The 14,332-nt window shown below is 43.1% G+C and overlaps 2 protein-coding genes across 5 annotated transcripts; both read left to right on the top strand.

The window, feature by feature from the left end:
• The first annotated feature begins 1,953 nt into the window (after positions 1-1,953).
• LOC114786524 (uncharacterized) lies at positions 1,954-7,167 on the top strand. 2 transcript variants are annotated; one of them, XM_028973703.1, is made up of 8 exons: positions 1,954-2,087; positions 2,782-2,980; positions 3,166-3,356; positions 3,526-3,702; positions 4,266-4,421; positions 4,510-4,629; positions 4,780-4,872; positions 6,250-7,167. In XM_028973703.1, the coding sequence occupies exons 1-8, from the start codon at positions 2,073-2,075 to the stop codon at positions 6,703-6,705; spliced, it is 1,407 nt and encodes a 468-aa protein (XP_028829536.1). In that variant the 5' UTR covers positions 1,954-2,072; the 3' UTR covers positions 6,706-7,167. The 2 variants fall into 2 exon arrangements, with proteins under 2 accessions (XP_028829536.1, XP_028829537.1); XM_028973704.1 differs by lacking the exon at positions 4,780-4,872.
• A 1,024-nt stretch (positions 7,168-8,191) lies between these two features.
• Positions 8,192-13,648, top strand: mzt2b (mitotic spindle organizing protein 2B). Of its 3 annotated transcripts, XM_028973088.1 has the most exons (4): positions 8,192-8,686; positions 9,380-9,528; positions 11,638-11,757; positions 12,319-13,648. In XM_028973088.1, exons 1-4 carry the CDS (start codon positions 8,517-8,519, stop codon positions 12,474-12,476), a joined length of 597 nt encoding a protein of 198 aa, XP_028828921.1. In that variant the 5' UTR covers positions 8,192-8,516; the 3' UTR covers positions 12,477-13,648. The 3 variants fall into 3 exon arrangements, with proteins under 3 accessions (XP_028828921.1, XP_028828922.1, XP_028828920.1); XM_028973089.1 differs by lacking the exon at positions 11,638-11,757; XM_028973087.1 differs by lacking the exon at positions 12,319-13,648 and having other exon boundaries at positions 11,638-12,262.
• The last annotated feature ends 684 nt before the right edge of the window (positions 13,649-14,332 follow it).

The raw sequence follows: 14,332 nt of genomic DNA, 5'->3' as shown, positions 1-14,332 counted from the left end.
GTTGACCTCTATGCACCATCCAACCTCTACAACTCATACAAGCTGCACGCATCAGATTCGTTACTGCTCGCCTGGTCCCTCCATCTCTGAAGGTAAAAGGAAGACACTCATCTAGACTCTTCTCTGTCTTGGCCCCTCGGTGGTGGAATGAACTTCCCCTTGAGGTCAGAACAGCTCAGTCACTGAGCACATTAAAACGGCAGCTCAAGACATTTGCGTTCTCAGTTTTTTTTTTATATTTAATAAATTTGCCCAAAACGCCAGAAAACTTGTTTCACATTATGAAACAAGTCATTATGAGATGTTGTGTGTAAAATTCTGAGAAAAATATAATTAAATCAATTTTGGAATAAGGCTGCAACATAACAAAATGTGGAAAGAGAGATCCGCTATGCAGTGTAGATGTGAGTGTGTGTGTGTGTGTGTGTGTGTGTGTGTGTGTGAATGGTCTGTGTGTGTCCTGCCCTGGGTGACTTCCCGCCCTGCACCCAGTGTCCGGGGATAGGCTCCAACAGCCGCGACCCTGCATAACAGGACAAAGCAGTTAATGAGTGAGCATGGAAGTAAGCTAATAATGTATCTTATGCCTGCACAAATAATGCTAATGTACATATATAACTGAAAAAGGATCTGTAATACACCACTTGTATTTCAGTAGGCCAAAATCCATCTTATGGTGGTGGTAGTAGCCTAGTGGGTAACACACTCGCCTATGAACCAGAACACTCAGGTTCAAATCCCACTTACTACCATTGTGTCCCTGAGCAAAACACTTAACCCTGAGTGTCTCCAGGGGGTGACTGTCCCTGTAAATACTGATTTGCTCTGGATAAGGGCATCAGGTAAATGCTGTAAATGTAAATGTTATGTGAAGAATCACATATTGTCACATGGAAAACAGATGTTAAATAGTGCCCTCTGCTGATACGGGATGGTATAGGATTTGTTTGCTCAAGGGCAAAAATTATTTTTTTTTACATTTACAGCATTTATCAGACGCCATTATCCAGAGCGACTTACAATCAGTAGTGACATGGACAGTCCCTTCCTGGAGACACTCAGGGTTAAGACACAATGTATAGTAAGTGGGGTTTGAATCTGTGACTCAGTGGTATTCTGGGTCCTAGGCGAGTGTGTTACCCACTAGGCTACTACCACCCTATATTGGCTGATTGTGCACCATCCACTCCATCCACAATTATTTTTATATTTGTGCTTCTATATAGAGGGTCCATTAACATACAAAACAAAGGCCAGATGTTAATGCAGTTTTTCCTCAAAGCAGGATTCATCGGTATGAAGGGTAAACCTTAGCTGTAAGTCATAATTGCCCTATTAGAGTTTAATGATATGGTGTAACCATGACTCCTATCTTAATTCATCCCAGCTAAGTGATAAATACAATTTTGACAAACCCACCTGCGGTCACTGCTAAATGAAACATATGGGTACAATTGGACAAACTGAGTGGCAAGAAGACAAAATCTTTGCAAAACAGGAGTTATAATTTATTCACCAGTACAGAGTAAAAGAACAGATATTTCAGCTTTGTGGCTAATATAATAGTGTTCATGGTGAAGCAACTGCAAACATTCAGATCTCAGATAAGGAGACAGAAGTGTCCAGGCCCAACCTGCACACAAGCTTCACAGCTTTAAAAATGAATAAAGACATATGCATGTATGAGTAATAACTGTTATTCACTTCTTCTAATCCCAAAGATCCGAAATATCTTATTGAGATCACCACATCTCCTTTTTGGGATGTGCCCGCTGGATTGAAAGATGAAATCTCGTCAAGTCACCTAATTATGGAATGCTACGAGTGATACAACTAAATAGATAAACGCTGTAATGGCCCGCAGGTCGTACGTCCCCGTACTGACAACGTGCGCACGGTCTGCCGCCGCGGTCTTGTTTACGTCTTGCGTCATGATCTACGTACGCTTGCGCAGGCGCATGCGCAGATGGGCAAGAAGGGCAGCTTGCGATGTCGCGCGACTGGATTCACACATTTAAACCAATAAAACGTGGCTTTTCGCGTGTGTCTTTTTCTCGGCGCTGACTGGACAAATGGCGGCCTTCATTGTAAGTCTTCTGGTCGTTTAAAGGTCCGAGAAATATTTCGAACAGTTGAGAGACAGCAGTTGATTTCTACAGTTGTCAGGGCCTGTGCTTACGCTTGTTAGCATTAGGCTAATCACACTATCCTGCTAAAAGATAGATTGCTATTAGTGCACATTCATTTGGACCGATATATATATTTTTTTTATCTTCATTAAAAGCGAGGTTACATTATCCGTACAATTTAAGTCTGTAATTAGCTAATGTGTTAGTGTGGTAGAAACCTAGTGGTTAACACACTCGCCTATGAACTAGAAGACCCAGGTTCAAGTCCCACTTATTACCATTTTGTACCTGAGCAAGACACTTAACCCTGGGTGTCTTCAGGGGGACTGTCTCTGTAACTACCGATAAATGCTGTAAATGTAAATGTAGTGTACATGCTAAATATCTGCACGCATATTTTATTTAAGTTAATGAAGTGGTTTGAGCTTGAGTGCATGTCAGCTCAATGTTCATATTTAGGGTTTATATAGTGGACGAGAGAAGTTTTTTTCAACAGTTCTTCTACATTTTATTTCTTAATACATAAGACTGATTCATTATTTGGTCATTGGAAATCATGATGGCCTTCCAGGGATCTTTCAGGGAAAGGACCAAGAACCACAGTCTTTGACTAAATAATTGATCAAAAAAAATCTTTCTGTGTCTCATCTAGGCTCACCCTTCTGTGCGGATTAAGGGCACAGAGCACACCTATACACCAGTCCTATGCCAGGATAAGTCATGTAGGCCCCAGGAGAAGGGTGTTCACATGCACTGTCCTCTCTGCAGTGTGTCTGAGGCCTACCAGGACCCCATCATTCTACGGGCACATTATCGAATCAAACATGTGGACAAGGGCATTGACTTTGCAGGTAAGGCGATATTTGGTCCCCATGCTTTGCTCCAACTGAAAGGTTAGTCAATGTCAAGGAGTTTGGCTACACATAGCAAATACCAGGGCAATGGTGGCCTAGGAAACAGCTTTACTGACTACAAATTCTTTCATCTCACAATTTTATTTTTGTGATTATTTCTTTCCCTAATTGACAATTCCCAGGCCTGAAAGTGCTCCGGTGCTGTAACCATTGTGAGATTGTTGGCACCATCAAAGGAGAGAAGAGGTTTAAAGGTGCTCACTGGCACTGTTATCGTTGCCGCAATGGTTTCAACCGCAGAGACGAAGCCATCAAACACTTCAAAACCCATTTCAGAAATCCCCATACCACATTTCAGATTCAGGTCACACAGGTACGACTACAACCTTTCACATAAAAAACACTGCTATGTAGCACGACCATTTTATGCATAACTTTCTATTTAGTGTTTGTTTAGAAATAACATACATTTTGAGAATCAATTGCTCATGACTTAAATATCACATACAAAGAATGTTTTAAGCTTGTCCACTATGTTGTAGGAAGTGAATAGTAGACAGTACTATGACCAGAGTGCAGAGGCCCACCCAAAGGCCTACAGTGGGTTATCAGTTAGCCTGAGCCCTTGTGCGGTTGGCTCTACATTTGGCTCCATCTTGACACGACCTGCTCTGAGTCCATCTGTTACTACAGAGACTCTCCTTACTGTGGAACCAAAGGTAAGTCCAGAGTTGAAAGCTAATACCTCAAATCTCATATCTGATATGAAGAATCAAATATCTGAAGGGCTGATCCATGATCATTCTGACCATCATGATTGTTTTTGAAATTGTAATGAACTATGTGATGCCACAGCAAAGCTTCCAGAAGATCCAGGAGTCTTTTGAATATTGATAGCTGCTCCCTGATGACCACAAATTGAATAAAATTTCCCAGAAACAAGAGCAAGCAAACAAGAGACAGTAGCATGTTCATTGTACACTAGAGAGAAGCTCAAACATGACTGAATGAGAGAGTTAATGTGTGTATGTGTGTATCATTGCACATGTTGCAAGTTCATGTAGCCCATGTTAGACAAAAAGCATCCTGATTGGTTTACTTAACAAAATAAGATAGTCAGATTTCATCATGGGGACGTTAACCTCCCTGAAATAAAGTTGTCTGATTTATACATGTACATCTCACATAAAAGATATAATGTGATTTTTTTTTTTTTGATATCTGTGATGTGTTGCATCAATGATATGTAGTAAACGTGTGCATTTGTCCTTTGTACTATAAGGAAAGTCCCATGGACAATGGGATTATCCTGGGTGCTGAGGAGGAAGTGGGTGCTTGTCAGAATTCAAATCAAACTCAAACACTAGTTGTAATGAACCCTGATCGGGAGATGGACAACCTGATTTATGAGGAAGCAACAAGTATAGTCTCTCAACAGGTACTGTAAAGTGGTGTGCATCGATGAATCCTCATTTGTTGAACCTTCCCGTATCTGACATATGCACCTCTTCATGCATGTCTTATAGGGTGGGGAGAGTCTGGAAAAGCAGATGTTTGAGCTCCACCAGCAGAACGAGATCCTGAGTCGGGAAAAAGAAAGTGTAGAGAGGAGGCTAAAGGCTGAAATACAGCAGCTGAAGGAGCAGGTATGGACACCAACTGAATCATTTTTTCAGGTCCACACTACATAGGCCAAATTTGTCAGATCTGTCACGATTTGCCAGTTTATAATAATGACGTATACACTGAACTCACATGAATTGGGTGCACCTCTGTGTGCACTGTGACTCTTTCAGGTGGCCAGTCTAGTCCAGTCCAATGTGAAGATGTTTGAGGAGTTGCAGATGTACCGTTCCTCTGAAAATAACCAACTTAAAGTGGAGAAATTGGTCAGTGTGGACCAAATCTGAAAAAAGTAACTGCAACTGAAGTAACTGTTAGACATCTAAACATCACTTCATTAAAGTTAAAGAAAGTGATTGGTTGGTCATTGCAAAACACTACAGCACAGCACACGGTGCACACAACAAAATGTGTCCTCTGCTTTTTACCCATGACCCTTAGGGGCAGTGGTGGGCAAACTACAGCCCGTGGGCCACATCTGGCCTGTTGGTCTTTTTAATCCAGCCTGCTGAAGATTAGTATAGAATTGCCACAAAAAAAAAAAAGTCACAATTAGGATAGCTCTCATTTGAACTCGTCCTGTAATACCTGGCATTCCACCAGGTGGCGCATTAGGCACTGATGGACCTGAAGATCTTTGCCCGAACCCGATGAGTTTTTACCCTGACTTGCGTGGTACATGAGCAGTCAGCACGACTAGCAAGAAAGATGCAAAAATAGTGAGGAGGTGCAGAGTTGAAACGGGCTCTAGCCTTATGTTCGGCGATTATGTTTTTGTTGCACTGGCAGCGAAAGCAATGTCTGGGGTGTGGGACAAATTTGACCATGATGTTAATAAATGTGTACGACATATTCTTGACAAAAGTAAAAAAAAGCTGTGTGCATGGGCACATTTTAATAATGTGGCAAGATTTCGCTCGGTGCTCATTCTGGCTGGAATAAGAACTTTTTATTTGTATAAGCTGGTAGCCGAAGTAAACAGTACAACGTGCTAATTTTCTTACTTCTTGACTAGCGAGAATGCGGCTGCTCTTTCTCTCTGGCACCACGCAATGGAGACTGTGCTTAACCACCCACCTTCACTAAACTGTGTTTAACCCCCATGTAATACACATCTCAACATGCAACATTCAACAACTTCATTCCAACACGCCCTTTTCCTTTTTTTTCTTAATTTAGCAAGCCTTTCTCTGAAGTGAAGCTTGATAAGCAACAAAGTCCCCACTAAATGTGAATGTAAATATTAACACTGTAATCCCTTATTTATGATTATGTATGGTGCTGGTGCTAGCCCCTCTGTCTGACAGATTTAAAAGTTTTCCCACTCCTGGCCTAGCAGGTAAGGAAGCAGACTCCTAATCGGAAGTTTGCCAAAATTTCACTGATCAAAGCACCGTCCCCACACACTGCTTCCTGGACACCTTTTAAGAAGTCCACTTCCTTAAATGCTAGGCCACCATTTGCATTTACGGCATTTGGCAGACGCCCTTATCCAGAACGACTAACAACGTGCGTACACCACTGCGACCCAAAACAGGAAGACACAAATACTCTTGTCAGGACCTGCCTCAAGCATTTACTCAGAGGCAGCTGTTATGGTTTATTTAAATTTGTATGTTTTTTTATGTCTGCCTTTGTGACAGATAGAGACTCTGGAAGCCCAACACAGGGAGCTACTTCAGACCCAGCTGGCTGCTCTGAGGAGGGAGGTTCTTCACGAGACGGACTCTCTGCCCATCAATGGACACACAGTCGTCCTGGAGCTCACCCTAGACAACGAAAACTGTGTCAGGAGAGAGGCCACAGAGGAACCTCCCCATGAGGAAGAACAGACTGAGGAAAAGCCTGAGCTGCAGATGGAGGACATTTCACCTTCCATGGACATTGGCAAGGTGCAGCTGGACCTGAAGTCTGGCAATGAGTCTCTAGAGCCGGCTAAGTTGGTGCAAGAATCAAATATGTCCATGGCTGGGGCGCCCTCATACACAGACACTGTGCCAGAGGAACAGGGTATGTCTCTATCACAGTTGTCAAGGAAACGAGCGTCTGAAGATGAAGCTGGGACTACGGGTAAAATAAAAGTGCAACGCTTTGGTTGACACCAACAATACTGTTTCTTAAGACACTTTCCATTCCAGTTTTCTGATGCCTTCTGTCACACAAGGTTCATCTCTCCCATGATTTGCTGCTTACTTTCTTTTTTTTCTGGGGGGGGGTAATATTCCTTTGGCTGCATCAGTGCTGGCATTGTAGCTGCTTAGGAGAAAGGAGATTTTTTTTTTGTAATGTATAAGCTTGATTTTAGGCTCAAAACCAAATATCAGTTGAGGGTTCATGTCCGAAATGCACATGAGGGAGTTCTATACTGTGAGAGAATTGCATGGGTGTGTTGTATGTATACCACTGCCAATACTCTCTTTTATGTATTATTGTAATTTTGCCTCAGTTGTTCTGCTCACATGTATGAGTAGCTGTTGCAACAATAAATAGTTGTAACCAATAAGTTTAGATGTGGCCACAACAATGAAAAATATTAAATCAGTCAGTGGTCCGGTACTGTATCAGCAGTTTTATGATTTCTCTGTCACTCGATAATGCAAAATGCATTAACTGTATTAGAAAATGTCTTCGTACTGATTGTCTCACATCACGTCTGAATGAAATTGCATCAAAATGGATACAAAACACAGAAATAATATAAGTAACAGGGCTTATTTTTGTATTCCACTTTAAGCTGCCTAACACTGACAATATCCCAAAGCTGTAGAGAACATAATGCCTTAAGAAGCTTATGCAACAAAATATGATTAATTAAATAAAATCCTTTGTTTAGCCTACAATGTTGCTAGATGTTTACATCACGTCTTTGTGTCCAGGGTACACTCCTAAAGGGTTCCTGGCAGTGTCAGATTTTGTTGGTCAGAATAAGAAAATGACATGTTTATTACAATAGCTGAAAACTTCTTTGATTTGATATTTTTGTTTCTCAGTGGGAAGCTACCTCTGCCAAAGGTACACTGTAAACAGGACGTAAGTATTCACAATGCTCATATAAGTCAATAAGCAGCCACAGCAATGCACAATGAACTGACACTTCAAAAAGTACTTAACCAAAAGTGGAGACCTGGCCTCCACAGTCACCGGACCTGAACCCAATCGAGATGGTTTGGGGTGAGCTGGACTGCAGAGTGAAGGCAAAGGGACCAACAAGTGCTAAACACCTCTGGGAACTCCTTCAAGACTGTTGGAAAAGCATTTCAGGTGACGACCTCTTGAAGCTCATCGAGAGAATGCCAAGAGTGTGCAAAGCAGTAATCAGAGCAAAGGGTGGCTATTTTGAAGAAACTAGAATATAAAACTTGTTTTCATTTATTTCATCTTTTTTGTTAAGTACATAACTCCACATGTGTTCATTCATAGTTTTGATGCCTTCGGTGAGAATCTACCAACGTAAATGGTCATGAAAATAAAGAAAACGCATTGAATGAGAAGGTGTGTCCAAACTTTTGGCCTCTACTGCATATTCATGTTTTATCAATCACGTACGATGACGTCAGACGCACAGACGTCATCGCGTCACTTGCCGTTCGGGTTTCCGTGCGGAAGTAGAGGGCGCATCGAGCTAACTGGCGCTGGGAATGAGCACCCGCTCTTTAGAATCAACAGCGGCGACAGCCGTACGTGAAGGCGGGTTAGATCCACGAGTCGTGTTGCCCTGAAGTGTTTTTTTTTACACGGAAGTTTCCGATGTACACAATCGTGTAGGATCGTTTTTTTTTACCTTAGGGACTCTGCGAATAGATTTTGAGAACAGGGGCGTAACGTTAAACTAACGTTCCGTGTCGGTTAGTTCACAACTCCGTCACTGGCGGCGTTCTGTACGTGTAGCGACGTTTGACGGACCGCGGACATGTCCCATCCGACGCCCGCTGCGCCGGACTCCCCCGCCCTGGGCGTGACGGTCAGCGGGACGGCGCAGAAGTACGCCGCCAAGAAGAAGAAGGTCCTGAACGCGGAGGAGGGCGACCTCCACGATCTGACCCAGGCGGCGGGGATCGTCGTGGACCCGGAGGTCTTCAAGTGAGTTGCCGCCCAGAAATAAAGGCGTGTCCGCGCCGAGGATGGATGTTGGGCTAAAACTGGACGATGGTTTTACATTTCGCACACTGTGCTGCTAAAATGGACAGTTTGTTGACCCTTTGGAACCGAATATTTTGATGTCGGTCGATATAATAATAGATGGAAAAAACACTTCGTATTTTCAGACATTCTTTTTGTTGTGAAATTTGTAAAACTGTTCCTTCTCAGTATGTGATTGTTGGGTATTGATGTGCAATTTTGTGTGAGTTCTCATTAGTAAATACTGAAATTGGTATTGGTACATGCCTAGTATAATTCGTTTTTTTCTTTTTAATAAATCTGTTTGAAGCTGTTTGCTTGGGTGTATAGTGTGTGTGTGTGTGTGTGTGTGTGTGTGTGTGTGTGTGTGTGTGTGTGTGTGTGTGTATATATATATATATATATATATATATATATATATAGAGAGAGAGAGAGAGAGAGAGAGAGAGAGAGAGAGAGAGAGAGAGAGCATTGGAAATCTGGTTCTGGAATTTTGCCGTCAAAGATAAATCTTGTGTGTGCCTATGTTCAGTAGCAGCTTGGTAGAAAATACATTCTTAATAATAATAAAAAAAAATTTTTTGCACTTTCACACTTAAAAATCCAAGCAGTGAGGATTTTTCTCTCCCCTACATTCTATTTTTCCGACTTCAGGATCATCGTAGACCTCTTGAAGATGAACGTGGCCCCTCTGGCCGTTTTCCAGACTCTGAAGGCCATGTGCGCAGGTCAGCGCATCTCGGATACGACCGACACCTCTGCAGCCTCCCACTCCACCGCTGCCGCCCCCTCGGAACCCAGAGGTCAGTGCCGCCGAGTCACATGTCACCGGTCAGGCCACGGCCAGGTCCGGGTTCGGAAACGCTGATAGAAATTGTTAGCATTTCGAGCAACCTTGTTCACCTACGTACAGCGTAACCAAGTCCGAGTTTTTAAATAATGAAAGAGCGCAGTGTGGCAAGGGTCCAAGATGCAACTGTATGCAGAATTTCTCTCTTTTTTTAAGGTTACACGGTTAGACAGGTTATGAGACTGCTGTATATGAGTAGACGGCGGCGTCTTACAGGCACCGTGCAACGTCTAAAGCAGGCCTGTTGAGATGAACAATATATTCTTATTGTTGTCTTCTAATGTGATCATTAATTTAAATGTAGATTCATTTTTCTCATAATTCCAGCAATAAAATAATGTGACTCACTAATCAATATTCAATAAATAGACGTGTAATAACTGCTTTAGCATTCGGCCCTCTGTTTAATGTAGCCTGGGATAATACATTTCTGAGAACACAAGGGGACACTATATATTTTATAGTTAATTAGCTTCTTCACTGGACATTCACAACTAGCAGATATATGAAGTTTGTTGCAGCTCTTGCGGTGCTTGTCTGACAGTGAATCACCCTGTATGTTATTTACAAAGTCATCGTTGAAGAAGGTGAGAATCGTGTTCACTCGCCCAAATGAATCCCGTTCACGTAGTAATGTCATACTTGCAGATGTTGGTGATTAAAGAATTACAGGAATCAAATTTCTCTGGCAATAACCAGCTCCTGCTCACTTGCTTTTATCCCTTAATGCTCTTAGATTATAATTTTTCTTTCTATCTTTAAATTTTTTTTTTATCTAACCTATGTCTATGTTGTGGCATGGGGAAGCTTAAAATACTACTGAAAAGTTTAGAATTAAAATTGTGAAATAATGCTTTATCAAGAAAATGAACACATGGCATGTGGCCTCCTGAATGGCCCAGCGTTGGAACGTATTGCTTGCTGCCCTCCCTGCATGACCCTAACTCTTGTCCATCCAGTGTAACCTTATGTCGATTCCACATTAGCAGCTGTCCTTCAGCACTTCCCACCTGCTAGTTCATCAGACTTTTTTTTTGATTATTAAATAACAGACGTAGGTCCTGTTTATCTGTGAAGTGCAAGCGATAGTTGCAATAGAATGGCTTCAAGAGGCTTTCGTACGAGTGCCTAGATTTATAGCTGATTGAGCGGTTATCCCAAGAGCTGGGCTATGCCTGGGCATGCGGCATTTGCTCTGTCGTACGAACACTGGAGATATTAAAGGCTGGTCAGAACAATGACAAAGGTGAGTTAAACCAGCTTCTTTCTGGTTGATCGTGGAGAGAGTTACTGCTGGGAAAGCTCTGGTCAACCTTGCAAAGCCGACAACCAACAAAGTACAATAAAAGCACACTGTCTATTTCTAAGCAGCTTGGGCTGTTTTCATAATACAACAATGGTATCAAAAATCTCCAAAAGGAACCTTTTCCTTTTCCAGTGGTGATCTAGCGGTTAAGGAAGCGGCCCAGTAATCAGAAGGTTGTGGGTTCGAGCCCCAAACCGCCAAGGTGCCACTGAGCAAAGCACCGTCCCCACACACTGCTGCCCGGGCGCCTGTCATGGCTGCCCACTGCTCACCATGGGGTGATGGTTAAAAGCAGAGGACACATTTCATTGTGTCACCGTGTGCTGTGCTGCAGTGTTTCACAATGACTTCATCACTTTCGCCTTTATTTATAAGCACTTGAGTTTGCTTTTTTGGTCAGGAGAACTTTCTTATGATGGTTGAGTTCTTTTAGCAAACAATCTTCCCTCGATTTTCGTCCCATTGGTCAACCTCTGTGTTTCAAACCTTGGATTTGAAATTTCCCATTTCCCCAGGTATTCTTTGATTGTTTATTTAAAAAAAAAAAAAAGAATCATTTGTATAACTAAGCGAGGGCCTGACTACAGAGTGAAACATTCATAGCACAGCACATACCTGCAAATTAAAATGAGTAAAGTATCGTTTTTTTTTTTGCCCAGGAAGAACAGCCCAGTCTTCTGTTCTCTCTGTATCTGTGTGTAACTTGTTCTATATGTGTGGTGTGTGCACATCCTGTGTGTCTCTACTGTCCTTAAGAGGAGAGCACTGTGGTCTCTGGAAAGGGCAGTAAACCTGCTGCCCCTGCCCCCCGGCCGGCCAAGGGAGGAGCTAAGATAGTGGTCTACCCCCCCGGCGACGCCTCTTCCCTCTCTCAAGGTTTTCTGCCTGATCTCACCTGCAGCCGTTTCTTCCTCTTCTTCTGTCTTTGCATGGCTTCTTCTTTAGTGTTCCCGTTCTCTGTAATAAATTGGTGTGTGTGTGTGTGTTTTCTACACAGCAGTAGTGTACTGCATCAGTGGTACGCTCCTGTCTTAGTGTGCATGTGGGTCTGTATGTCTTTGGAAATGAAGCCTCTAACCTTCTGCCTTTGTGCGCTTAGAAGGTTTGTTGCTAATCTGTAGTACGGAGATGGTAGGTATTGGAGCTTGTAATTGGTGAATGTTGAAAGTAAAATCATTTCATTCTCATCCCAACTTGATCCGTTAGTCAACCATCTAAGTTACTAATTATAAGGTGCTTTATGCAGACTCATATTTTCCTCCATACTGCCTTGCCTGGCTCCTCCACTTTGCAATTAACATTGCATGTATCTCCTGGCTCGACAGAACCATGCTTGTTTCATTCAGTGGTGAAAATGTTTTTTTTTTTTTTTTTTTTTAATCTGTTTATAGCTGGTATGGGCGTGGTTTTCACAGCCAGCCTGTCTGTGTGTTGTAGTGCGCAGCAAAACCTCACAGGGACACGGGGAGAAAAGCGGGACGGGACGGGACGCCTCCAGCCACAGAGTGCCGCGGCAGCCCAGCGCCACAAGGGGGCAGAAGAGCGCCAAGAGCTCCGGCAGCAGCAGCTCCTCCTCCCAGCTGGCCTCCAACTGATGTCCTCCTCCGGAGCGCTGACCCAGCATCTCCCAGCATGCTTTCTTCCGGTGGAGGTCGACTTTTTACGTGTGCTGTTGAATAGCCGTCCAGTCGCTTCTGTGAGCTTTGGTCCACCTGGGCAGGAGACAAAGGGTCTCCTACAATGGCGAGGGTGTCCTACAATGGCGGCTAACCCTGGTTATATCACAATATATATGTCTTTTCCCTTTTGTACATACCCATACGTTGCATTGTATACATGTTTGGCAATGTTTTTTTATATGTCATTAAAATTACTTGTTTATTGTCCATATTTATTAATAAAACGTTGCCACAATTGTCTAATTAATAATTTGGATCTTGTGATTTGCTTTTCTTTAATGTAGTAGTGCTTTTTTTTTGTGGCTTTGCCCGTGTCGTAGTCTCGAGTTTCAGTCAGTGTATTTTCAGGATGTTGAATTCAATGTTTAACAAAGTTTGTTAATGCCACTTTGGCATTGGCCATAATTTTTGTCTTTGATTTGAGATTATGTATGTGAGATTATGTATGTGTTTAAGAGTGCTGGATTTTAGTCAGATTTGGGCAATTTGTTTGTCTTTTTTGGTAATGTGTGCAGTGCATTTTGCATTGTCACCCGAACAGGAGCACCGTTTTCGAGTGCACCAGAAAAAAAAAAAGGGCACGCCAAGGACAGCAGTCAAGGGTCCACACCTTCAATCCTGATGTTTCGCAGATTAAAAAGCAGACACAGAATTACAATACCTCCAGACTTTTAGTTCGGTAGAGCACACAGACTGCCCTTGGAGCCTTTTCCCCTTTCGGGAAGCACTTTCCAGTCAACACGGCTACTTACAATATCAACCCCCTTTTTGTAGGAGCACTTGAACAGATCAACCAAGAATTTAAACAAGGGAACCTCTGCTCTGGGTCCTTTGGAGAGGTCTTCATTGTGATCAAAGTGACTTGATGCTGAGGTTTTCAAGAGGCCATTTAGAAATTCCAGTGAACAATACGCTGTTACTTTCCTTAAATAAGAAACCTTTCATGGGGCGGGGGGGACTTCTGAATGGTCCCCAGTCCAAATGAACCACAACGGTCAGCGCTTGATATTGTTTTTATTGAAATGGTGCACGTTGCTGTGCAACTCATTGATATTGGATGGACTTTGACATTAAATGATTTCAAGAGAGTGATTTAATATGGTTGTGTGTGTGTGGGGAGGCGGTGGTTCCATACACCTGTGTGTGTGTGTGTGTGTGTGTGTGTACATAGGTGGTCTCTGTATTTCTTTAGACCGGACAAGTTAATATGATGACAAGCCAGTGCATTTTCTCCCTCTGTGTCAGTTAATGTACATTTGGATGAAGTGTGTGTGTGTGTGTGTGCGTGCGAGTTTGTGGATGGATGTGTTTGCGTAGATTGATCTTTGTGTGCCCGTGTGTGGGAGGGTTTGGCGGTGAGAGATGAATGTGTAGGTGTGTGCTCGCTCTGAAATACGATTCAGGTTGTGTTGGGGACCTATGAAAAGGTACACTGTGCCGGGCTAATCGGCAGACGGGGCGGTTTGGCGGGTGGTAATAACCCTCACTCTGACATTCAGAGCAGAGAGAGAAGGATAGAAATATGAGGGGGGGAAAAGCAGGGCAGAAGGACAGAGGGGAGCGAGCGAGATGGAGAAAGGGAAAGGGCAAGAAGGGAGGAGAGGAGAAGGAGAGAGAGATAAAAAGAGAGAGAGAGAGGACCGTAAAGCTGGGCTGGAGAGATTGAGGAGCACGGAGGCAGGGTGGAGAGAGGGAGAGCGGGAGGTTTTTATGTGGCCGTTTGTCCTGTTTATGTGCCTGTGTCTCTCCTCTCCCTTCCGCCCCGTATTGAT

The sequence above is a fragment of the Denticeps clupeoides genome, chromosome 3, assembly GCF_900700375.1.
Source record: "Denticeps clupeoides chromosome 3, fDenClu1.1, whole genome shotgun sequence".
Taxonomy (NCBI): domain Eukaryota; kingdom Metazoa; phylum Chordata; class Actinopteri; order Clupeiformes; family Denticipitidae; genus Denticeps; species Denticeps clupeoides.
This window is presented reverse-complemented; position numbering and strand designations above follow the sequence as displayed.

Coding starts and splice junctions, on each gene's coding strand:
- LOC114786524 (XM_028973703.1), top strand. Junction 2,981..3,165: donor CAAGGGCATTGACTTTGCAG/GTAAGGCGATAT, acceptor GACAATTCCCAG/GCCTGAAAGTGCTCCGGTGC. Junction 3,357..3,525: donor TTCAGATTCAGGTCACACAG/GTACGACTACAA, acceptor ACTATGTTGTAG/GAAGTGAATAGTAGACAGTA.
- mzt2b (XM_028973087.1), top strand. CDS start 8,517: ATGTCCCATCCGACGCCCGCTGCGCCGGACTCCCCCGCCCTGGGCGTG. Junction 8,687..9,379: donor GTGGACCCGGAGGTCTTCAA/GTGAGTTGCCGC, acceptor TTCCGACTTCAG/GATCATCGTAGACCTCTTGA. Junction 9,529..11,637: donor CGCCCCCTCGGAACCCAGAG/GTCAGTGCCGCC, acceptor ACTGTCCTTAAG/AGGAGAGCACTGTGGTCTCT.